The 25247-nt window shown below is 44.9% G+C and overlaps 1 protein-coding gene across 2 annotated transcripts in view; it reads left to right on the top strand.

Annotated features, from left to right (window-relative positions):
* mapk8ip1b (mitogen-activated protein kinase 8 interacting protein 1b) overlaps window positions 1–25247 on the top strand; it is a 151326-nt gene that overhangs the window by 110848 nt on the left and 15231 nt on the right. For both annotated transcript variants that reach the window (XM_059976148.1, XM_059976147.1), the window contains exons 5-8: window positions 618–1412; window positions 10593–10668; window positions 16338–16510; window positions 18287–18399. In XM_059976148.1, coding sequence (XP_059832131.1) covers window positions 618–1412; window positions 10593–10668; window positions 16338–16510; window positions 18287–18399 — 1157 coding nt within the window. The remainder of the gene's footprint in view (window positions 1–617; window positions 1413–10592; window positions 10669–16337; window positions 16511–18286; window positions 18400–25247) is intronic.

The raw sequence follows: 25247 nt of genomic DNA, 5'->3' as shown, positions 1-25247 counted from the left end.
GTGGGGGGGGATTGTTGGGGATATTACCGGTGGGGGGGGGATTGTTGGGGATGTTACTGGTGGGGGGGGATTTTTGGGGATATTACCGGTGGGGGGGATTGTTGGGGATGTTACTGGTGGGGGGGATTGTTGGGGATATTACCGGTGGGGGGGAATTGTTGGGGGTGTTACTGGTCGGGGGGGGGATTGTTTGGGAGTTACTGATGGGGGTGGATTGTTGGGGGTGTTACTGGTGGGGGGGGGATTGTTGAGGATGTTACCAGTGGGGGGGAATTGTTGGGGAGTTACTGGTCGGGGGGTATTGTTGGGGATGTTACCGGTTGGGAGGGATTGTTGGGGATGTTACAGGTTGGGGGGATTGTTGGGGAGTTACTGGTCGGGGGGTATTGTTGGGGATGTTACCGGTTGGGAGGGATTGTTGGGGATATTACCGGTGGGGGGGAATTGTTGGGGGTGTTACTGGTCGGGGGGGGGGGATTGTTTGGGAGTTACTGATGGGGGTGGATTGTTGGGGAGTTCATAATGGGGAGATGGTTGTGGGTACTGCCTGTGGGGAGTTTTCCGAGAGAGGTAATGGGATAGGCAGCCAATGAAAGCATAAAAGCCATGTGTTTCAGGGGAGGCCGGATCAGCTCATGACCACGTCTGCCTTGGCAATGAGACCAAGACGGCGGGAGGCTCCGTTGACAAGGGGACCAGCAGCAGCCAGGCCAGTGCTAGCAGGCGGGCTCCGACGGGGAAGAGCGACACGCTAGCTCCAGCCGCCTTGGGATGTTCGCCAGCGCCCTGCGCTGAGCAGCGGTCTCGAAGCAGCGCCCACAGTGAGGATCGCCTCCACTACCAGGCACAGGTGGAGCTGGAAGCCACCGAGGAGATCTACCTCACCCCGGTGCAGAGAAACTCAGACTCTTCGGAGGGCGAGCGGCCCCCCCTCTGCCGCTCCAATGGCAACAGAATGTCCACTGGCTCGGACGCCGACTTCGTCCAGTGCACGGCTGCACCCGGGAAGCCCGGGCCTTCGATCGGTGAGGAGGAGGCCGTGGTCCATGCCGGCACACGCCCCTCGCTGGTCCGCGCCTCCCTGACCTCGAGTGAGCACTGCCCGCGGGTCTCGGTCAGCTCGGACAGCGTGTTGTCCTACGACTCGGTGAAGTACACGCTGGTGGTGGACGAGGATGCCCAGCTTGAGCTGGTCAGCTTGAAGCACTGCTACTCGGCCTACAGCGACGACAGTGACTCTGCCACTGTCTACGATAATTGCGTCTCCTCGGCCTACGAGTCAGCTGCTGACGAGGAGGGCGCAGGGAAAGGTGATTCCATCTGCCCATCGGAGGACTCTACACCAGAGGCAGACATCCCCTTCTCCAAGAAGTTCCTCAACGTCTTCATGAGCGGACGGTCAAGAGCCTCCAGTGAGTAACTTTGGCCTCAGGGCTGTGTTGGGTTTATTAGGCAGAATTGGAATCTGGTTTAATACCACAGTCGTTTATGAGATGAAGTTTGTTGTTTTGAGGCAGCAGTACAGTACAAAGGCATAAAAATACTATAAATCACTAAATAAGTAAGGGGAATATCAAAGAATACACCGAAAGTGCTGGAGGAACTTAGCAAGCTAGGCAGCATCAATGGAGAGGAATGAACAGCTGACCCTTCATTAGTCTGAAATGCCGACTGTTTATTCCTCACCATAGACGCTGCCTGACCTGCTGATTTCCTCCTGCATTTTGTGTGTGTGTGTGTGAGCGAAAGAGATTCTGCAGATGCTGGAGGTTCAGAGTGCCACATGTAAAATGCAGGAGGAACTTCTGTGGGTCAGGCAGCGTCTATCGACATTTCCAGCTGCGACCCTTCTCAAGATTTCTAACATCTGCAGAACCTCTTATCTTTATGAGAGGAATAATGAGGTAGTGCTCAGGGGTTCCTGGATTATTCAGAAATCTGATGGTAGATTTCAGGGACAGATGCCAGGGAGTGACAGTCAGTGAACATCTCATAGGGCTTTGGTATTGGTTTATTATTGCACATTGAGTCATAGAGCACTACAGCTCGGAAACAGGTCCTTCAACACATCCATTCCACATCAACCTGAACTTCTGCCAGGTCCCTTCAACCAGCACCTGGGCCACCATAGCCCTCCAAACACCTCCCTTCCATGTATCTATCTGAAATGTTACAAATGAACTCAGAATCAGAATCATGTGACATGAAACTTGTTAACTTAGCAGCAGCAGTTCAATGCAATACATAATCTAACAGAGAGAAAAAAAATGAATAAACAAGTCAATTACTTATATTGAATAGATTTAAAATAACATGCAAAAACACCGCATATTCCCGTCTACCATTTTCGCTGACAGCTCACAGCACCCTCCCAGTGAAGAAATTCCCCCTCAAGTTCCCCTTGAATATTTCACTTTTCACAATTAATCCACAACCTCTAGTTCTAGTCTACCCAGCCTCAGTGGGTAAAGACTGCTTGCATTCGCCCTATGTATACCCACATAATCCTGTATCCTGTATTAAATCTCCATTCATCCTACAGTCTGTGAAATGAAATCCTAACCTATTCACCATTTCCCTGGAGCTCATGTCCTCAAGTCCTGGGCGTATCCTTGTAAACTTCCTCTGCACTCTTTCAAACTTATTAATATTGACATAAAGATACAAAACTGTCTTTTACACACCACCAAATACAGTTCATTTCACAACATCGGTTCATCAAGGTAGTACAAGATTCAAGATTGTTTAATTCATTTCCGGTACACAAGTGTAAGGGAGAACAAAATAATTTTTACTCTGGATATAATACACACAAAAAAACACAATAAGATAAAGAAAACAATGACAATTAAAAAACACAATAAATATAAATACATAAGATTAGCTTATATACACAGATTGATTATATGTCCATAAAAGTGACTCTAGGCACAGGAGTGTCTGTACATAAGGTGACTGACAGGAAATGATAAGGTAATGGTGGTTGGGGGTGTGGAGGAGCGGGTTAGTGGGTGGGCATATTGATTGTATGTCCATTAAGTGATGCTAGGCACAGGAGTGTTTGTACATAAGATGACTGACAGGAAATGATGAAGTAGGGATGGTTGGGGATGTGTTGGGGTGGGTTAGTGGGTGTAGATGTTGATCAGCCTCACTGCTTGGACAAAGTAGCCGTTTTTGAGTCTGTTGGTTTGGGTAAAGCAGTAACACGATGCAGAATCTAGTGTTACAGAGGAAGTGCTGTATAGATTGACAATATAGTGCAAAGGCTAAGAGGTGGTGCACTGTGAGATCCATTGTTCATCTTAACTGTACAAGAGGTCCTTTCAAGAGTTTACTATTACTGAAACTGTCCTTGAGCTTGATGGTACATGATTTCATGCTTTTGAAAGTTTCCTTAATCAGTACATTGATGTCCCAATGAGAGAGTATACAATACGTGATCTCCTATCAGGGAATGAGACAAGGCAGGTGACAGAAGTTTGTGTATGGGAACACTTTGCCTCTGGTGATCACAATGCTATTAGTTTCAAGGTAATTATGGAAAAAGATATGTCTGGTGCTCGGGATATGATTCTAAATTAGAGAAAGGACAATTTTGATGGTATTAGGATCTTGCAAGTGTGGATTGGGACAGGTTGTTGTCTGGAAAAGCTGTTCTTGGTAAGTGGGAGGCCTTCAAAAGTGAAATCTTGAGAGTACAAAAACTTGCATATGTCTATCAGAATAAAAGCCAAGGATATTAGTTTTGGAGAACATTGGTTTTTGAGAGATATTCAGACCTTGGTTAAGAAAACAAAGAGGTTCACAGCGGTGAAAGACAGATAAGAACAAATGAGGTACGAGGAATATAAGAAATGCAAGAGAACACTTAGGAAAGAAATCAGGAGGGCAAAAAGAGGGCATGAGATTGCTCTTCCAGACAAGTTAAAGGAGAATTTTAAGGGGTTCTACAGATATGTTAAGATCAAAAGGACTGCAAGGGACAAAATTGGTTCTCTGGAAGATGAGAATGGTAATCTATGTGTGGAGCCCAAAGAGATGGGGAGATCTTAAATGGTTTTTTTGCATCTGTATTTACTGAGGAGACATTCACAGTCTAGAAGTGAGGCAAAGCAGCAATGAGGTCATGGACCCTATACAGATTACGGAGGAGGAGATGTTTGCTGTCTTGAGGCGAATTAGGGTGGGTAAATCCCCATGGCCTGACAAGGTGTTTCTTCGGACTCTGCAGGAGGGCAAATACAAAAATTGCCAGGGCCCTAACAGAGATATTTAACTCATCCTCCGGCAAGAGCTGGAGGCTTGGAGGATAGCGAGTGTTGTTCCGCTGTTTAAGAAAGGCTCTAAACATAAAACAGGAAATTATAGGCCCGCGAGCCTGATAGCAGTTTTGGGAAATTTATTTGAAAATATTCCAAGGGACCGGATATATGAGTATTTGGATATATATGAACTGATTAAGAATAGTCAGCATGGCTTGGTGCATGGTAGGTTGTGTCTAACCAATCTTGAAGAGTTTTTCAAGGAAGTTGCCAGGAAATTTGATGATGGCAAGGCAGTGGATGTTGCCAGCATGGACTTCAGCAAGGCATTTGACAGCGTCTCACTTGGGACTTTGGTCAAGAAGCTTCAGTTGCTTGGCATTCAAAATGAGGCAATAAATTGGATTAGACGTTGGCTTTGTGGGAGAAGCCAAAGAGTGGTAGTAGATGCTTGCCTCTCTGACTGGAGTCCTTTGACTAGTGGAGTGCCAAAGCGATCAGTCTTGGGTCCATTGTTTGTCATCTATATCAACAATCTGGATGATAATGTGGTTAACTGGATCAGCAACTTTGCAGGTGACACCTAGACTGAGGGTGTAGTGGACAGTGAGGAAGACTATTGTGGCTTGCAGTGGGATCTGCACTAGCTGGAAGAGTGGGCTGAAAAATGTCATATGGAATTTAATGCAGATGAGTGCGAGGTGTTACACTTCAATAGGAGCAACTAGGGTAGGTCTTACACAGTGAACGGTAGTGCACAGGGAAGTGTGGTAGCACAAAGGATTTTGGGAATACAGTCCAAAATTCATTGAAAATGGCAGCACAGGTTGATAGGGTCATAAAGAAAGCTTTTTGTACATTGGCCATAAATCAAAGTATTGAGTGCAGGAGATGGGATGTTATGTTGAAGTTGTATAAGACATTGGTGAGGCCTAATTTGGAGTGTTGTGTGTGGTTTTGGACACCTGTCTACAGGAAAGATGTAAACAAGGTTGAAAGAGTACAGAGAAGATTTACAAGGGTGTTACTGGGTCCGGAGGACCTGAGTTATAAGGAAAGATAAAATAGGTTAGAATTTTATTCCTTAGACTGTAGAAGATTGAGAGGGGATTCGATAGAGGTATACAAAACTCCAAGGTATAGATAGTTTAAATGTAAGCTTACTTTTTCCACTGAGACTGTCTGGGACTACTAGTAGAGGTCATGGGTTAAGGGTGAAAGGTGAAAAGTGAAAAGGTGAGAGGAACATCAGGGGAATCATCTTCACTCAGAGGGTTGCCATTGCAAGTAATACCTGTGAGCTTGATTTCAATGTTTAAGACAACTTTGGATAGGTACGTGGATGGCAGAGGTATCAGATGGGGGAGACCTTAAATGCATTCTTTGCGTCTGTATTTATTCAGGAGATCAGTAGCAGAGATATTTAAATCATCCTTAGCAACAGGGGCAGGATTGGAGGAATGCTGTTCCGCTGTTTAAGAAAGGCTCTAAGAATAAACCAGGAAATTATAGGCTGGTGAGCCTACATTGTTTGTGGGAAAATTATTGGAAGGTATTCTAAAAGTTCAGGTATATGAGTATTTGGACAGATAGAGGTTGCTTAGGGATAGTCAGCATGGCTCCATGCATGGTAGGTTTTATATAAACAGTCTAAAAGAGATGGTTGAGGATGTTACCAGGAAAGTGATGAAGACAAGGCAGTGGATGTTGTTTACATGAACTTCAGCAAGGTATTTGATAAGGTTCCACATGGGAGTTTGTCAAGAAGATTCAGTGAAGCAATGCTTGGCGTTCAAAATAAGGTAGTAAATTGGATTAGACGTTGGCTTTGTGGGAGAAGCTGGAGAGTGGTATAGATAGTTACCTCTCTGACTGGAGGCCTGTGTCAAATACAGTGCCGCAGGGATTGGTACCGGGTCCATTTTGGTTTGTCATCTATATTAACAATTTGTTGTTAACATGGTTAACTGGATCAGCAAATTTGTGGACGACATCGCGGTTGGGGTGTAGTGGACAGCAAGGAAGACTATCAAAGCTTCGAACAGGATGTGGACCAGCTGGAAAAATGGGCTGATAAATGGCAGATGGAATTTAATGCAGACAAGTACGAGGTGTTGCACCTTGGGAGGACCAACTGACACAGTGAGCGGTAGAGTACTGAGGAGTGAAGTAGAAAAAGGGACGTGGAATACAGGTCCATAATTCATAGAAAGTGGCATCACAGGTAGATAGGATTGTTAAGGAAGCTTTTGGCACATTGGCTTTGTTAAATCAAAGTATTGAGTACAGAAGATGAGGTATGCTGAAGTTCTATAAGATGTTGGTGAAGCCTAATTTAGCATGTAGTGTACAGTTTTGGTCACCTACCTACAGGAAAGTTGTAAATAAGATTGAAAGAGTACATAGAAAATTTACAAGTATGCTGCCGGGACTGGAGGACCTGAGTTATAAGGAAAGATTGGATAGGTTAGAAATTTATTCCCTAGAATGTAGAAGAGTGAGGGGAGATTTGACAGAGGTATACAAAATTAAGAGGGGTAAAAATAGGATAAATGCAAGCAAGCTTTGTCCACTGAGGTTGGGTGAGACTTGGCATAGTGGTAATTAGCACTGGATCAGAGACGTGAGTTTGAATCCCACCATGGCAAATAGTGAATTTGAATTCAATAAAAATACCATGTGACCTTGAAACCATGTCGATTGTCGTAAAAACCCAATCTGGTTCCCTAATGTCGTCCTTACTTGATCTGGCTTATATGTGACTCCAAACCCACAGCAATGTGGTTGACTCTTAACAGCCCTCTGAAGTGGTCTAGCAAGCCATTCAGTTGTATCCAACTGCTAAAAAGAAAATAATAAGGAATGAATCTGGACAGACAACCCAGTATCAACATAGGCACATAAGCAAAACGAGCCCTGTCAACCCTGCAAAGTCCTGCTTACCAACACCTGGGGACTTGAGCCAAAGTTGGGAGAGCTGTCTCACAGACTCGTCAAACAACAGCCTGACAGAATCACACCTTACAGTGAACATCCTGGACTCCACCATCACCATTCCTGGGTACGTACTGTCTCACTGGCAGGACAGGCCTAGCAGAGGTGGTGGCACAGTGGTGTACAGTAGAGAGGGAGTTGCCCTGGCAACTCTCAACATCGACTCTGGACTCCATGGAGTCTCATGGCACCAGGTTAAACATGGGCAAGGAAACCTCCTGCTGATTACCACGTCCCATCCTCCCTCAGTTGATGAATCAGTACTTCTCCATGTTGAGCAGCACCTGGAGGAGGCACTGAGGGTGACAAGGGCACAGAATGTACTCTGGGTGGGGTCTTCAATGTCCATCACCAAGACTGGCTCAGTAGTACCACCACAGACCGAGCTGGTCAGGTCCTACTGGACAGAGCTACTAGACTGGGACTACAGCAGGCGGTCAGGGATCCAACAAGAGGGAAAAACATACTTGACCTCATTCTCACCAGCCTGCCTGCCACAGAAGCATCTGTCCATGATGGCATTGGTAGAAGTGACCGCCGCACAGTATTTGTGGAGACTGAATCCCATTGAAGAAACCCTCCACCGCATTGTGTGGCACTACCATCGTGCTAAATGGGATAGACCGAACAGATCTAGCAGCCCATGACAGGGCATCTGTGAGACGCTGTGGGCCACCAGCAGTAGCAGAATTATACTCAACTACAACCTGTAACCTCATAGCCAGGCATATCCCCTCCTACTCTAACATTACCACCAGGCCAAGGGATCAACCCTGGTTCAATGAAGAGTGCAGGAGGAGAGCAACACCAGGCATATCTCAATATGGGGCGTCTCCCTGGTGAAGCCACAATACAGGACAACTTGCATGCCAACCACCATAAGCAGCCAGTAATAGACAGAGATAAGTTGTCCCACAACCAACGGGTCAGACCTAAGCTCTGTAGTCCTGCCACATCCAGCTGTGAATGGTGGTGGACAATCAAACATCTCACTTGAGGAGGAGGCTCGATAAATATTCCCATCCTCAATGATCGAGAAGCCCAGCACACCTGTGCAAAAGACAAGGCTGAGGCATTTGCAACAGTCTTCAGTCAGAAGTGCAGAGTAGATGATCTGGCTCAGCCTCCTCCAGAAGTCCCCGGCATCCCTGACGTCAGTATGTAGCCAATCCGATTCACTCCATGTGATATCAAGAAATGGCTGAAAGCACTGGATAATGCGAAGGCTATGGGTTCAGACAAAGTGCCATCAATAGTCTGAAGACTTGTGCTCCAGAACTTGCCGTGCCACTAACCAAGCTGTTCCAGTACAGCTACAACACCGGTATCTACCTGGTAATGTGGAAAATTGCCCAGGTATGGACTGTACACAAGAAACAGGACAAGTCCAACCCAGCCAATTATCGCCCTATCAGCCTACTCTCAATCATCAGCACAGTAATGGAAGGCACCATCAACAGTGCTATCATGCAGCACCTACTCGGCAATAACCTGCTTACAGATGTCCAGTTTGGGTTCCATCGAGGCCACTCAGCTCCTGACCTCATCACCTCCTTGGTCCAAACATGGACCAAAGAGCTAAATACCCTCAACATCAGGGCACCATTTGACTGAGTATGGCATCAAGGTGCCCTAGCTAAACTGGAGTCATTGGGAATTAGGGGAAAGTCTCCGCTGGTTGGAATCAGACCTGACACAAAGGAAGATGGTTGTGGTGGTTGGAGGTCAATCATCTCATCCTCAGGACATCACTGCAGGACTTCCTCAGGGAAGTGTCCTAGGACCAACCACTCTCAGCTGCTTTATCAATGAGCTTCCTTCCATCATAAAGTCAGAAGTGGAGATGTTCGCAGATGACTGCACAGTGTTCTGCACCATTCGTGACTCCTCAGATCGTGAAGCAGTTCATACCCAAATGCAGCAGGACCTGGACAATATCCAGGCTCGGGCTGACAAGTGACAACATTCAAGCCATTTAAGTGCCAGGCAATGGCCATCTCCAACAAGAGAGGCTCTAACCATCGTCCCCTTGACATTCAGTGGCATCACCACCACTGAATCCCCTACTATCAACATCCTGGGGGGTTACCATTGACAGGAAACTGAACTGGACTAGCTAGATAAACACCATGGCTATCAGAGCAGGTCAAAGGCCTGCAATGTGTGACTCACCTCCTGACTCCCCAAAGCCTGTTCACCATCTATAAGGTTCAGGTCAGGAGTGTAATGGAATACTCGCCACTCGCCTGGATGTGTGCAGCTCCATCAACACTCAAGAAGCTTAACACCATCCAGTACAAGGCAGCCCACTTGATTGGTACCCCTTCCACAAGCATCCAATCCCTTCACCATCAACGAACAGTTGCAGAAGTGTGTACTATCTATAAGATGCTCTACAAGACACGCCTAAGTTCCTAAGGCAGCACCTTCCAGACCCACGACCACTACCATCTAGAAGGACAAGAACAGCAGATACCTGGGAGCACCACCACTTGGAAATCCCCTTCCAAGTCACTCACCATCCTGACTTGGAAACATATCACTGTTCCTTCATTGTTGTTGGGTCAAAAATCATGGCATTCCCTCTCTAACAGTACTGTGGACGTACCTACATCTCAGGGGCTGCAGCGGTTCAAGAAGGCCACCTTCTGAAGGGCAGCTAGGGATGGGCTGTAAATGCTGGCTTAGCTGGCAAAGCCCAAGTCCCATAAAGGAATTAAAAATCTACAACTAAAGCTCATGGGTCAAGGGTGAAAGGTGAAATGTTTAAGAGGAACATGAGGGGGAGCTTCTTCACTCAGAGGGTGGTGAGTGTGTGGAACGAGCTGTCAGTGCAAGTGGTGGATGCAATTTTGATATCTACGTCCAAGAGAAGTTTGGATAGGTACTATAAATGGATGGGAGGGCTGTGGAAGGCTGTGATCTGGGTGCAGATCTATGGGACTAGGCAGCTTAAGTGGTTCAGCTTAGACTGAATGGGCCAAAGGCCGAAATTTTAGAGGGATACGAGCCAAATGGGCCTAGCTTAGATAGGCTGCTAGTTTGGGATGGATGTGTTGGGCCAAAGGGCCTGTCTGAGATAGGCTGCTAGTTTGGGATGGACGTGTTGGGGTCAAAGGGCCTAGCTTAGATAGGCTGCTAGTTTGGGATGGACGTGTTGGGCCAAAGGGTCTAGCTTAGATAGGCTGCTAGTTGGGATGGAAGTGTTGGGCCAGGGGGCCTGGCTTAGGTAGGCTGCTAGACTGGGATGGATGTGTTGGGCCGGAGGGCCGCTTCCATGCTGTGTGACTCTACTCTGTGCCTCCTACCCAGTAAATTTCCATGTGTTTGCAGGTACGGAATCCTTTGGATTGTTTTCTTGTAGAATAAATGGAGAGGAACGAGATCAGACACACAGAGCCGTGTTCAGGTAAGGGCGTCCTCATCTACCCAGTGTGCACGGTCAGTGTTGTCTTTACCTACTGCTCTTCACCTCATTTTCTTTGCCTTTCACCAAAATTGCCATCTCCATCATCGACCTTTATGTTTGGTATCCGCATTTATTCTTAGCACAGCAATAATTTTGTGCGTAGCCGGGGATAAACTCCCAGGGCAACATTCAGAATGCTGGAAGAGCTGTTGCCGTCTGTAAAGAGTTTGTACGTTCTCCCCGTGTCCATGTGGGTTTTCCATCAGGTGCTTTGGTTTCCTCCCACAGTCCAAAGACGCATAGATTAGTAGGTTAGTTGGTCACATGGGAGTAATTGGACGGTGCGAGCTTATTGGCTCAGAAGGGCTTGTTACCGTGTTGTATCTCTGAGAAAAAGAACACAGGAGGTCAAGCAGCATCTATAGAGGGGCAATAAATTTCAGGCTGAGATGCCTTCATCCAGACTGGAAAGGAAGGGGGCAGAAGCCAGAATAAGAAGATGGGCAGAGGGGGAGGAGAGCAAGCTGGTTGGAGATAGATGAAGCCAGGTGAGCGGGATGGTGGTGGATGGGAGGGGGGGTAGGAGGTGTGAATGGTGGTGAGGGTAAGAGGTGACTGGCAGGTGTAGCATTCGTCCCACTCGCAGGGATAGGTGCTAGGAGGGAGATCAATGAGGAGGGACAAGTGGACAAGAGAGTCGTGTAGCAAACAATTCCCTGTGGAAAGCAGAGAGGTGGGTGTGGGAAAGATGTGCTTAGTGGAAGATTCAAGATTCAAAGTTGTTTAATGTCTTTTCCAGGACACAAATGTGAAGGAGAGCAAAATAATTGTTACTCTGGATCCAATGCAGCACAAAAAAAACCAAAATAAGATAAAGAACGCAATAATAATAAAAACAAAATAAATATAAATACCTAAGATAGCTTATGAACATAGATTATATGTCCATAAAGAGTTGGTAAGCACAGGAATGTCTGTACACAAGGTGACTGAAAGGAAATAATAAAGCAGTAGCAGTCGGGGTTGTGGAGGGATGGGTCCCATTGTAGATGATGGAAATATGAAGAATAACGTGCTGGATACAGAGGCTAATGGGACTAACCCCCTAGCTAAGAGACATTAAGTTTGGTCAGTGGATACTCAACGTGGATTGCCCTGAGTCAGATTGTAGATCCTGGATACATAACAACTGCGACCATTCCAGGAGCGCCTTACACCTCCTTGGATAGAGATGTACCTTCATCCCACCACAGTACAGAAACACAGCTCTGTCTAACATTTCAGCGATAAGAATTAGCCAGATTCAAATGGTATAATGTCTGTCCAGAAATAACTAAGAAAAATACAGAAGCAGCCATACCACAATTCCTGGAAGATGCACTGAACAATTACACAGAACTGTGCAAAAGTCTTAGGTACATGTTAAAAAAAAATCCGTAAAGAAGAGGTATTTTCAAAAAGAGCAGTAAGCAGTAAAAACAAAACTAAATCAAATCAGTATTTGGTGTGACCACCCTTTGCCATTAAAACTGCATCAATTCTCTTAGGTACACTGTTCTGCAGTTCTATGGGAAAATTGACTGTAGGTTGTTCCAAGCGACTTGCCATGGTTCTTCTGCAGACTTTGGCTGTCTCGCTTCCTTCTGTCTCTCCAGGTAATTGCAGACAGCCTCAGTGATGTTGATCAGGTCTGTGTGGAGGCCACACCATCAGAAACCATATCAAAAATCTAGGGTGCCTAAGACATTTCCACAGTTACACAGGTGATTGTATAGAAATACAAGCAAGCATAATTTAAACTAAGAAAAATAACAATTCTACACCTATATAGCGAGGTTGCTTAAGACATGCACAGAACTATATTTGTTAACGCAGAGCGCAGAGAGTTTGTAAATCTGTGTGTTGGGAATGGCGAAGGAGGAGTGCCACGGGAGGTGTGTGGGACAGGTGGCAGAGAAACCGTGCCGGAGCAGGTGGGGTGGGTGCAGAGACACCAGGCAAGGTCAATTGATTACAAGCAATTGGTTTATTTGATCATTACAGAATTTCTCTCTGGTGCTTCCCTCTCCCTTCCCCCTCCCTTCCCCTTCCCTTCCCCTTTCCCCAACCATGATTTTCCCTCTCCCCACCCCCTTCCCACTCTCAGTCCACAATAGAGACCCATATCAGAATCAGCTTTCTCATCACTCACATATGACATGGGTTTTTTTTGTGTGGTGGCAGTACAGTATAAAGTGGCTACAGGTCTGTGCAAATGACTTGGGCACCCTGGCTCTATAGATATGCCTTTTGCACAGTACTGTATATATATATATATATATATATTTTTTTTAAATAAGTAGTGCAAAAAGAGAGCAAAGAAAGGAAGTGTTCAGGTGTTCATTCTCCGTTCAGAAATCTGATGGCGGTGAGGAAGAAGCTGTTCCTAAAACATTGCACGTACAAATGTTAGGCTGGCTTTTTAGTAATTCTATGTAAAGTTGTGAGAGGTTTGACATTGTAGAGTGTAGTTTATCAGAGTCAGAGCTAATAAGTGGCAGCACTTTATAAAAAAGATGATGCTCTTAAAATGAAGCAATCTTATACCAGAGAGTAAACGCAAAGCACACTGCAGATGCTGAGTTCCTCCAGTGTGTTGTACGTGTTGCTTATACCAGGGAGAACAGTTAATATTAGACCAGTCACACACAGTCCTGCTGAAGGGTCTTGGCCCAGAACATTAACTGTACTCTTTTCCTACATGCTGCCTGGCCTGCTGAGTTCTTCCAGCATTTTGTGTGTGTTGCTCAGATTTCCAGTATCTGGAGATTTTCTCTTGTTAATTAATGCTTTTAGCTCATTCCTTCAAATCCTCCTCATAAAAGCTCAAATAAGCTGCAGAAGTCAGCTCCATCATGGGCATTAGACTCCCTAGCATCTAGGACATCTTCAAGGAGCAATGTCTCAAAAAGGTGGCATCCATCATTAAGGACCCCAGTCACCCAGGGCAAGCCCTCTTCTCATTGCTACCATCAGGGAGGAGGTACAGGAGTCTGAAGGCACACACTCAATGATTCAAAAACAGCTTCTTCCCCTCTGTTGTCAGATTTCTGAATGGACATTGAACCCTTGAACACTGCCTCACTACCTTTTTCTGTCTTTTACACTTTATTTAATTGTCTTTAAACTGTAATTTACAGTTCTATTATTATGTATCGCAATGTACTGCTAATGCATAACAAAAGATTTCATGACACATGCTGGTGATATTAAATCTGATTCTGATCTTTTTTGTGGAAGAGTTAAGTACTTGGTTTTAATTCTGGTGTTATCATAGCAGAGGATCAAACACGTTAGTACTTGTATACAAGTGTGTGTGATCGACATCATTCAATACGTGTCACCAATAAACGGAAAAGCCAGCCAATTTCATTAAGTTAATGGAAAAGGTAGTTAGATATACCACCCATGGGCCGCTGAATTATTACCTCTTTTAACATCTTAATTAGCTCATATTTCTTATTTCTCTATCACAAATGTGTGACAGCTATGGCTTTTTAAAAATCAATGCCCTATACAAAGCAGCAGATCCTGATAGGTCATGGCTTGGTATGGCAGCTGCTCTGCCCAAGGCTTCAAGAATCTGCTTGGAGCCCTGGGCACAGTTCAGTACATCATGTTAACCAGCCTCCCTTCCATAGACTTGTCTATAATTCTCACTGCCTCAGTAAAGCAATCAACATCGTCAATGACCCCGTCCAGCCCAGACTTTCTCTCTTTAGCCCATCCCACTGAGGGCACATACCGCCATGCTCAAGGACAGCTTCTATCCCACGGTTATAAGATGATTGAATAGTTCCCTAGTATGATGAGATCTGCTCCACCAATCGATCAAAGCTAATTAATTTTCCCTAACCCCATTTTCTTACCATCTTCCCAAAACCTTTGACATCCTCACTCATCAAAAACCTATCAACAGCTTTTTAATTATGCCCAATAAATTGGACTCCACAGCTGTCTATGGCAATCCAACAAATTCTCCACCCTTTGGCAAAAGAAATTCCTCCTTGTTTCTGTTCTAACAGATGTCCTTGTATTCTGAGGCTGTGCCCTCTGATCCTAATCTCCCCCACAATTGGAAACATCCTCTCCACATCCACTCTATCTTGGCCTTTTTAATATTCAATAGGTAATGGGAGACTCCTAGGTTTAAATCAGCAGTGTTCAATATTAATTTATTATAAAGTACAGTACATATATTTTATCATATACCTTGAGAGTCTTTTTTGCAGGTATTTACAGGGAAAAAAGAAATACAATAGAATTTATGAAAAACTACTGTAACACCCTGGGTCGCCTCAGGCTCGCTCAGCTCGTTTCCGTCTAGGGGGGGCAGCCTTCGGCCCCGCCAAACTGGGTAATCAGCTGGTGTGGATGCTGTGTGATGTCCCCGCCTCGCCCAAAACCAGACAGTACACCATATGCGATTAAATGAGTACAATTTATAAAAGTTACTATAACTAACTGATTAATAACGATACAGTATATATGAAGTGAAAATTAAAGAAAAGGCGCCAAACTTATCAAAGTCCAAACCACTTCGTGCACAACCGTTGGAGCTCAATTACTGAAGTCTTCTGGCCACCATTCGATCCCCTCCGAACTCCTCAACTCTCCAAACAGCTCAGGACCCTCCGAGTGGTCAACCAAGCACATCTAGCTTCATCCCCCCCCTCCTCGGAGAATCTCCCGGCCTCGGACCCCCCTTTGGGGTCCGATCCTCGCCCAGCTTAGAGCATTGCGTCCTCTCTCTCGACCCCCTCGCGCCGATCTGCCCAAAAGCCCGTCAACAAAAGCTTACAGACTCAGAAGAAAGAACATTAATCCCCATTTGGTTTACAAAGGAATACCATTCTCGTTATCAGTAAATTAGCATTCCTGCTAGTTAACAAAAGGAAACCCTTTCCCAACAGTAACAAAGAAAAAAAAAGAAACCCCCTTTACACTACAAATAACAAAGACTGGCAAACATCCAATGTCCAAAAGAAGGCAAATCAAATAAATAGATAGATAGATAGATAGATAGATAGATAGATAGATAGATAGATAGATAGATAGAAAGATAGTGCTAAGAACATGAGTTGTAGAGTGCTTGAAAGTGACTCTGTAGGTTATTGAATCAGTTCATTGTTGAGGTGAGTGAAGTTATTCATGCCAGTTCAGGAGCCTGATGTTTGAAGGGTGATACTCTGAACCTGGAGGTGGCACCTACAGTAAGGTTCCTGTGCTTCCTTCCTGATGAAAGTAGTGGGAGGAGAGCATGGCCTGGATGGTGTGGGGATGGGTCCTTCACGATCGATGCTGCTTTCTTGTGGCAGCACTCCTTGAAGATGTGCCAGTTGTGGGGAGAGCTTTGCCTGTGATGGACTGACTTGTGTCCAGTACTTTTTGTTGGCTTTTTTGTTCATGGGGATGGTATTTCCATACTAATAAAAGAGATGTCCTGTTACTTTGAGGCTTTGCTCTCTAATCCTAGACTCTGCCACTATTGGATACATCTTCTACTCTGTGTAGTCCTTTCAATATATGGCAGGTAATGGAAGACTCCAGCAATCTATAGTTCAAGTAGGCACCCTTGAACCCAGGTGAGATCTTCTGTTCCTTACATTGACCTGTATGTCCTGTCCTAGGTTCATACCACGTCACGATGATGAGCTGGAACTGGAGGTGGACGACCCTTTGCTGGTGGAGGTACAGGCTGATGACTACTGGTATGAAGCTTACAACATGAGAACAGGGGACAGAGGAATTTTCCCAGCATACTATGCACTCGAAGTGGTCACAGAACCAGAGCATTTTGCAGGTACCTAACCCCTCACCCCGGTGTCCACTTGTGTACTTAGACCCATGAGGAAACAGAGAGGAATTTACAATTATTAAAATATTGTATGTATAGATGTATGTATTTATTTAGTTAGTTAGAGATACAGCACAGCCCTTTGAGCCATGCCACCAGCAACCCACTGATTTAACACTAGCCTAATCACAGGACAATTTACAATGACCAATTAAGCTACCAACTGGTACATCTTTGGACTGGATCTCCGAGGGAAAACCCATATATCCCACAGGGAGGACATACAAACTTCTTACAAAGAATGCAGGATCTCTAATCTTTGATGTCCCCAGCATTGCACTAACCACCACACTACCACGGTGCCCAATATTTCCCTTCGCTTTATTTCTTGTAATCCTGGTCTCCCCTTTACGGGAAGAATGTGGAAGCTTTGGAAAGGGTGAAGGAGAGGTTTACCAGGGTGCTGCCTGGTTTAGAGGGCAGGAACTATAAGGAGATGCTGGACAAGCATTTATAAGATTATGATAGGAATAGATAGGAGTAGACAGTGAGGGAGTGAAGCCTCCATTGGTCAGGGCTGACCATGGATGTTGTTATCCTAGCTGTCTAGACACGCACGTCTGGGCAGAACAATATGGAGAGTAAGCTGTTGCTTATGCAGCAGACTCCCCCTCTCCATGCATTTGATGAACCCAAAGGAACAACAGAGACCAATACAATTTGGTACTAGCAGCATCGCAGGGGTTGCCAGTCAGTGTAGAACTCAATGTAGGACTGCCTTAGGGACTCCAGCTCCAGATATTTTCCTCCTGAAGCCTTTCTCATGAGTGGGTACACCTGCAAGGCAGCGGAGGTTTGAGATAAGAGCTTTCCTTCTCCTAATTGACTTGTCAACCACGGCTGATGAACTTCGTCTGCCCGAAGCAGCTGGTTTTAAGGCACCAGTAACCCATCTTTGCCCCTTCACCTGTCAATAAAAATGGTTCCACCAGGCTTAGTGGCTAAACTGGACTTGGTTGTCAGAGGCTATTTGAGATGCACACCTTTGGGAGCATTTAATAGTGGGAGCTTATCCAGATTACCACCTCTGGCTATAACAACCTTAAGGAACCAACTTTAGGGAGCAGACAGACAGTAATTTTATCCCAGGATCGATAACAATCTACTGTCTGACATTAACATGCGCCTTGCACTTTGTCAACTTGTCAGTCTTCAGGCCATGTCACTCAGGGAAATGTGCTAACATTACTTTGTGACTGCATATGCTGTGTGTGGCCATATGTATTATGTTTTGCACCTTGGTCCCAGACGAACATTGTTTTATTTTTCTTTATACATGTGTACAGCTGAATGGCAATAAACTTCAACTTGAAACTTGAAATGCATTTCATGTGAGAGGGGTTGAGTTCAAAGGAGATATGAGGGACGAGCGTTTTTTTTACACAGAGTGCTGGGTACCTGCAATGTGCTGCCAAGGGTAGTGGTGGAGACAGATGTGATGGAGACGCTTAAGAAGTTCTTAGACACATGGATATTTATAGAAAGGGGAGATATGGACCATGTGTAGGCAGAAGAGATTGGATTAATTCGGTATCATTAACTGAATTAGTTCAGTACAGCATCGTGCTGAGGGGACTGTTCCTGTTCCTGTGCTGAACTGTTCCATATGAAAGTACAATGACACATTTGCAGTCTAAGCCTTGAGCTCTAGGCTATTTTTAAACAGGCAACATTATGTCAATAACATATTTATTAATTTGAATTGTATTTTCTGTCTCTTAGCAGCTATAGCTGAAAAGAATGACTGGGTAGATAACTTCCATCTAAAGTTCCTGGGCTCGGTGCAAGTGCCCTACCATAAAGGGAATGATGTGTTGTGTGCAGCCATGCAGAAGGTAAGGTGAAGTCTAATCAGTAGAAGGCCTGTCTTCCATTTTAATAGTTTTTTAACAATTTCATTTTATTTGGAGATAAAGCTTGGAACAGCTAGCCTAATGAGCCACACTGCCCAACAATTCACCTATTTAACCCCAGCCTAATCACAGGACAATTCATGTTGACCAAGTAACCTGCTAACCAATATGGATTTGGACTGTGGGAGAAAACCAGAGCACCTGGAGGAAACCCACGTGTTCATGGAGAGAAACATCCAAACACCTTACAGATGATAATCAGAACTGAACTCTGACCTCCAATGTCCCAAGCTGTAAGAACTTGGTTCTAACTGCTGTTCCATCATGGCGCCCGCTAATGGATCCAGGCCACTGCTTGGGCGGTGGTCACTGTGTTAGCCTGTGTGTCAGTAGGATGTAGGTTTCATGGATTCTGGGGCATGCCATTCTGTAGCACACTCTTGGGAATGTGTTTAAGAGCATTGACACTATTCCACAAAAGGGCACGAGGCTACTGTTTGATCTTCAGTCACCATCATTGAAAACAGAGTTATCATTGTACCCATTTCAGTTTGATTTCCCATTCCACTTCCAACATGTCGGTCCATCACCTCCTCTACTCCTACGATGAGGCTGAACAAAATGAGGGTGGCAGAGCAACACTTTACATTCCATCTGGGTAGCCTCCAACTTACCCATCAAATTCTCTAACTTCTGGTAATCACTTCCCCCCCTTCTCTTTTGCCATTCCTCACTCTGTTTGCTCTCTCACTACTCTTCTTACCTATCACCTCCCTCTAGTTCTCCTCCTTCCCTTTCTCCCATCGTCCACTCTCCTCTCAGATTCCTCCTTCTTTAGCCCTTTACCTTTTCCACGCATCACCACCCAGCTTCTCACTTCAATGCCCTCCCCCCCCCCCCCCACTCACCTTCCCCCTCACCTGGTCTCACCTAGCACCTGCCAGTTTGTACTCCTCTGCCTCCTCTCAACATATTCTGGCTTCAGCCCCCTTCCTTTCTAGTTGGGATTCTTTTTGAGATAGAGTGAAGATGAATTTCTGGCAATATTGTATTCTTGCAAGCAGATGAGTGGAAGTTCATCCCAAACTTGCATGGGATGTAGAAGATACCAGACAATCAAATCTTCTTGACACAGTTCACTAACTCAGCACGTTCCACTAAATTACATCCTGCAGGGATTATTTTCCAACCAGACAGATGACTTTAAAATGGCTGCACCAATCTCATCTAAGATGTACGCCAACCAGTTGCGCACACACTCCAGCGTAAACAGCTAAAGCTTTTGCTCAGTTATTTTGATATATTTTGCTCAGTCTCTTAACATAATGCCAACCTTCGCAGAATCTTCTGTGTCGCTTATTTTCAGTGTTAAACTGATTTCCCAGGATATTTTGTGCTAGTTTATGAAGATGCTGCAGGCCCCACCCATAATCCATGTCCCCAGGGTGAAATTTAATTACCAAAGCAGGTTCTGCAAAACTTATGCGACCTTGAAGCTATTAAAAGTGTGCAAGGACACTGACAGACATGTTTAATGGATTTAGAATATAAATATTTCTAATTCACTTAGAATCTGACCCCGTATCCTGCTCTATTAATCAAACATTTCCATGTAGTTTTGACAAATGATTTTATAGTCATAGAGTACTATAGCATAGAGAAAGGTCTTTTAGCTTACCCAGTCCATGCTGACCCAATCTTCTGCCTAGTCCCATCGACCTACATCTGGACAATATCCTTCTAAATCCCTCACGTCAATGTGCCAATCCAAGCTATTTATGTAGTGAGATACAGTGCAGAATAGGCCCTTCCAGCCCTTTGAGCCACACCACCCAACAATCCCAGCCTAGTCATGGGACAATTTACAATGACCAATTGGACTGCAGGAGGAACCCGGAGGAAACTCATGCAGCCAAGGGGAGAGTGTACAACTCCTTACAGGCAGGGGCAGGAATTGAACCCGGGTCGCCTGTGTTGTAACCAATATGCTACCGTGCCATCCAAGCTTGACCATCTTCACTGGGAGCTCACTCCATATTCTCACCACCCTCCAAGTGAAGGCAGATTCCCTAAAATGTGATGGAGTAGAGAAGAAGCTGTGCATAGAGGTGAATGGGGGAAGGGGTAGACAAAGAGCTGGCAGGTGATAGGTGGATCCATTGAGGCAGTGGTTGATGGGCAGATGAGAGCAGGAATAATGTTAGAAGCTGGGAGTTGATAGGTGGAATTGACAAAGATGATGAATAACGGACTATGATAGGTGTAATGTATGGAACAATTTCTTTTAGAGCAATGATGAACCCCCACCCAGCACTATGTATTGATCTGTTGCCTGCGCATGGGCTGTTGTCTACACATGCACATTGTTCTCCCTCTTGTTGCAACGTGAATTGACCTGTTAAAGCCATCTCCCGCGTGCATGCTTTTATTTAGTTGCTACGTAGTTGTGCATAGACACAATGAATTGGTGATGAGTACGAAACTGAATTTCAGGAAATATCACCAACTGCACTGACAGTTACGGGACAAAATAGTGAGACTTAAGCAGCACAAGAGAGTTGTTGCAGATGCTAATATACGCACGTGTACCGTGCATAGTAACAGCGAAAGACGCACTGAATTTAAAGTGAAAACAACATGGCGATGGCTTGAGTCGTGCAAGTTGACAGATTTGATAGTGTTAATGAAGACTGTAAGTGGTATATCGACGGGGTTGAACTGTATTGTAACGCGAATGATGTGGGGCAGCAAAAGAAAGCCCCTGCACTTCTTAGCTTAATGGGTGCGAGGACGTACAGTCTCTTATACAACCTAGTAACCCCTGTAAAGTCAGCAAGCAAGACCAATGAAAATGTTACAATCTTACAAAGTCACTTGAGCTCTAAACTGTTGACAGTAGCTGAGAGATTTAGACTTTACAAAAGGAACCAGTCAAAAGATGAAAGCATTTCTGAAAACATTGCAGAACTGCACAAATGTTCCCAGTACTGTGACTTTAGAAATGGACTTCCTAATGCATTAAGGTCCAGGCTTATACGTGGCATGTATAGTCAAAGCACTCAAAGTAAAAGGCTGCAGAGGGTGTCACATTCAAGGTCATATAGAGAGCATGTGCAAGACAGACAAAATGTGCAGCTGAGTGAAAAGTCTTAAATGCAGAACTAAGCACCTGCATAAAGTTACCAAATATAAAACAGAATCAGACAACGTGGAGTCTGACAAAGGTGAACTGCCATGCCTAGAAATGCATAGTATAACTCAGCACCTCACAAAATCATCTCGATCACAATAATGTGTCTGGTGTAAAACCGAAAACGGAGCTGGTTGCAGGGTCAGCTTTGTCTATAATTTCAGAGGCTGACTACAACAGACTGTTTTCTGAAATATCATTAGAGGAGACTTCAATGATGCCAAAGACTTACACAGGCAATAAAGTGCTTCTCTAAGGCAAACTGAAAGAAAATGTGACATATGGGGGCCAAACACAACAGTTAGAGCTTTATAAATTGGAAGGTGGAGGGACAGTACTTTTTGGGTGTGAATGGTTGAGAAAAATCCAACTAGACTGACACTCAATCAGAATTCTCAGTGTGCCATCAACTGACAACGACAGCCCAAATGGTAGCACTAACCAGAGACTGGCTCAGCTGAGTGCTGATGAGAAGATGTTTGAGAAGGTAAAAGGTAAACTCAAAGGCATGGCCAGAATTGAACTGGATGGAACAGCAACATCAAGATTCCATAAAGCGCGTCTAGTGCTTTACACACTATGCCCTAAATTGGGTGCTGAACTGCAGAGCTTGGAGGTGCCTGGAATTCTCTCCAAGGCTGATTGGAGCAATTGGGCCATGTCTATTGTCCTGGTGATTAAGAATGGAAAGGCCGTAGCTGTTCGCATGTGGGGGGATTTCAAGGTGAGCATCAACCCAGTGCTGTGTACAGTGCCGTATCCCCTGCCAACAATAGAAGACATTTTTGCATCTTTGGCAGGCAGGGAGAGGTTTTCAAAGATTGAGTTGCCACAAGCCTATCTGCAAATGGAGATCGAGCAGTTAACACTCAGAAGAGATCGTTCCAGTACAATCAGCTCCAGCAATTTGGCAAAGTGCAGTGGACCAAGAGCTCCAAGTTATCCCAGGAACAGAATGCCACCATCATCGTGACTGGCAAAAATGATGAAAAGCACCTCGAGAACCTTGGTGGAGTACTTACCAGGCTGAGTGAGTTTGGTATGTGAGCAAAGAGAAATGTGAGTTTTTCAAACATGAGATCTCATAATGTGGACGTGTCATTGACAAGCATGGTTTATATAAGTCACAGGAGAAGACTGAAGCAGATTTACAGGCACCCAAACCGGAAAATATGTCACAACTCAGGTCATATTTGGGCCTTGTAGACTACTACACTGGTTTCTCCCAAACATTACTACAGTGCTGCACCCATTGAACGGACCGTTACAGACAGGAGCAAAGTGGGAATGGTCAGAAGGGTGTGAAAAAGCATTCAGGGAAACAAAGAGACTAATAACATCTGATGACTTGCTCCTCCATCATGAACCATCCTTGCCTGTCAGACTGGTGTGTGATGCGTCCCCTTATGGCATTGGAGCCGTTTTGTCACACAGTATGAAAGTGGATCTGAACGCCCGATTGCGTTTGCTTCAAGATCACTGAAAAGCACAGAACATAACTGTGCACAGATCGGCTGAGAGGCCTTTAGTCTAGTATGGGGAATAACGAACTTCCACCACTACCTCTGCAAACAAAAGTTTACACTAGTGACAGATCACCAGCCCCTTGTATCCATTATAATCCCAGGAAGGGCATTTCAGTGATGACTGCTACCAGTTACAACATTGGGCACTGTTCCTGGGAGCCCGCCCTTATGACGTAGAGTTCAAAGTTACTAAACAACACAGCAATAGTATGAAAAGTCTTCATACCATGACCCATCAGAAGTGTTCCACACTGCATTGGTGGACCAGTTACCGGTAACAAATTCTGAAATGCACAGGGAAACAAGGAGTAACTCGACATTGTCAAAAGTTTGTGAAATCACCATGCAAGGATGGCCAGCTCATGGTAACCCTGTTTCCAGAGTTCTCAGTGAGATGAGACCAACTGTCATATGACAAAGAATGCTGATGTGTGGATTTTATGTTGTGGCTCCCTCTAAACTGTGCACCTGAGTGTTCAAAAATCTGCATGAAAGACTCCTATGAAAGGGAAATTGAATGTTTTGTACATAAACAGTTTTATTTCCATTAAACTAAAGGGGGAGGAAGTGTAAAGAATGGATCTATTTCTTTTAGAGCAATGACACCCACACCAGCACTACGTTTTGACCTGTTTTTCTCTCTCTTCCTCTCCCCCTCCTCCTCTTCCTCTCTCCCCCTCCCCCTCTCTCCCCTCTCTCACCCTCTCTCCCCGTCTCACCATCTCCCACATGCGTGCTTTTATTTAATCGACGTGACACAACAGATGAACAGATAGGTGGTTCACAGAATAAAGGGGAGGGGTGAGAAGGAGAACTAGTGGGAGGAGTGTGTGTGTGATGGGTGGGGAAGCGGAGAGGTACAGGTCGATGGGGGGCGAATCAATTAGGAAGATGAAGAAGAAAGAATGGTGGAAAAGAGGACAGCGGTTGCTAAAAGTCTGAGAATTGGAATTGGTTTATTATTGTCAAATGTACTCAGATACAGTGAAAAAGTTATATACTTCGTACAGATCAGATCATTATACAGTGCATTGAGGTAGAACAAGGCAAAACTATACAGAATGTAGTGGAACGACTACAGAGAAAGTGCAGGAAAACCATAAAGTGCAAGATCATAATGAGGTAGATTATGAGGGCACAGGTCCAACTTAAAGTACTAGGATACTATTTAATGGTAGAAGCTGTCCTTGAGCATGCCTTGGTGCATGCATTCAAGTTTTTCTCTCTTCTGCCCAATGGATGAAGTGAGCATACCCAATTTGCATATTAAAACAATGCTAACCAGTTTGAGTGGATTTTATTCCTGGTTTTGAGAAAATGATTTGTGCATAAGTTCAGAGAAATACCTCAAAGTGGGGGAGTTTCCTTTGGTTCCTCAATTAAGACCATAAGACATAGGAGCAGAATTGGGGTATCTGGCCCATTGTGTCTGCTCCACCATTACATCATGGCTGATATATTATCCCTCTCAACCTCATTCTCCTACCTTCTCCCTGCTACCTTTGATGCCCTTACTAATCAAGAACCAATCAACCTCCAATTTCAGTATACCCTATGACTTGGCCTCCACAGCTATCTGTAGCAATGAATTCCACAGAATCACCACCCTCTGGATAAAGAAATTCCTCCTCACCTCCGTCCTAAAGGGACGTCTTTCTGTTCTGAGGCTGTGCCCTCTGGTCCTAGACTCCACCCCCCCCCCCACCCCCATAGAAAATACCCGTTCCAAATCCGCTCTACCCAGGTCTTTTCAGTATTTGGTAGGTTTCAATGAGATTCCCCCACCCCCACCCCACCATTCTTCGAAACTCCAGCATTTACAGGCCCAGAGCCATCAAACAGTCCTCACACATTAACCCTTTTATCCTCAGGATCAGGATTTCATTCTTGGGGTTGTATTCAAACTGGAAAGTCCACCTATGTTTAGATAGTGGAGCCCAGGATGATAGTTGTTGGCTTTGGCAATGTCTACCCTTCAATCAGTACTGCCTGGAAAGCAGATTATTTGCTGGTTATCATTTTTCTCTTTGTGTAAGCTTCCTTTGCATATATGGAGTGCCTCCAAAGTGATTATTGCAGGTAAAACAAATTGTGTCATCCTAAAAGAGACATGA

The sequence above is a fragment of the Hypanus sabinus genome, chromosome 7, assembly GCF_030144855.1.
Source record: "Hypanus sabinus isolate sHypSab1 chromosome 7, sHypSab1.hap1, whole genome shotgun sequence".
Classification (NCBI taxonomy): Eukaryota; Metazoa; Chordata; class Chondrichthyes; order Myliobatiformes; family Dasyatidae; genus Hypanus; species Hypanus sabinus.
The sequence above is the reverse complement of the archived record's forward strand: the minus strand, read 5'-3'. Positions and strand labels throughout refer to the sequence as shown.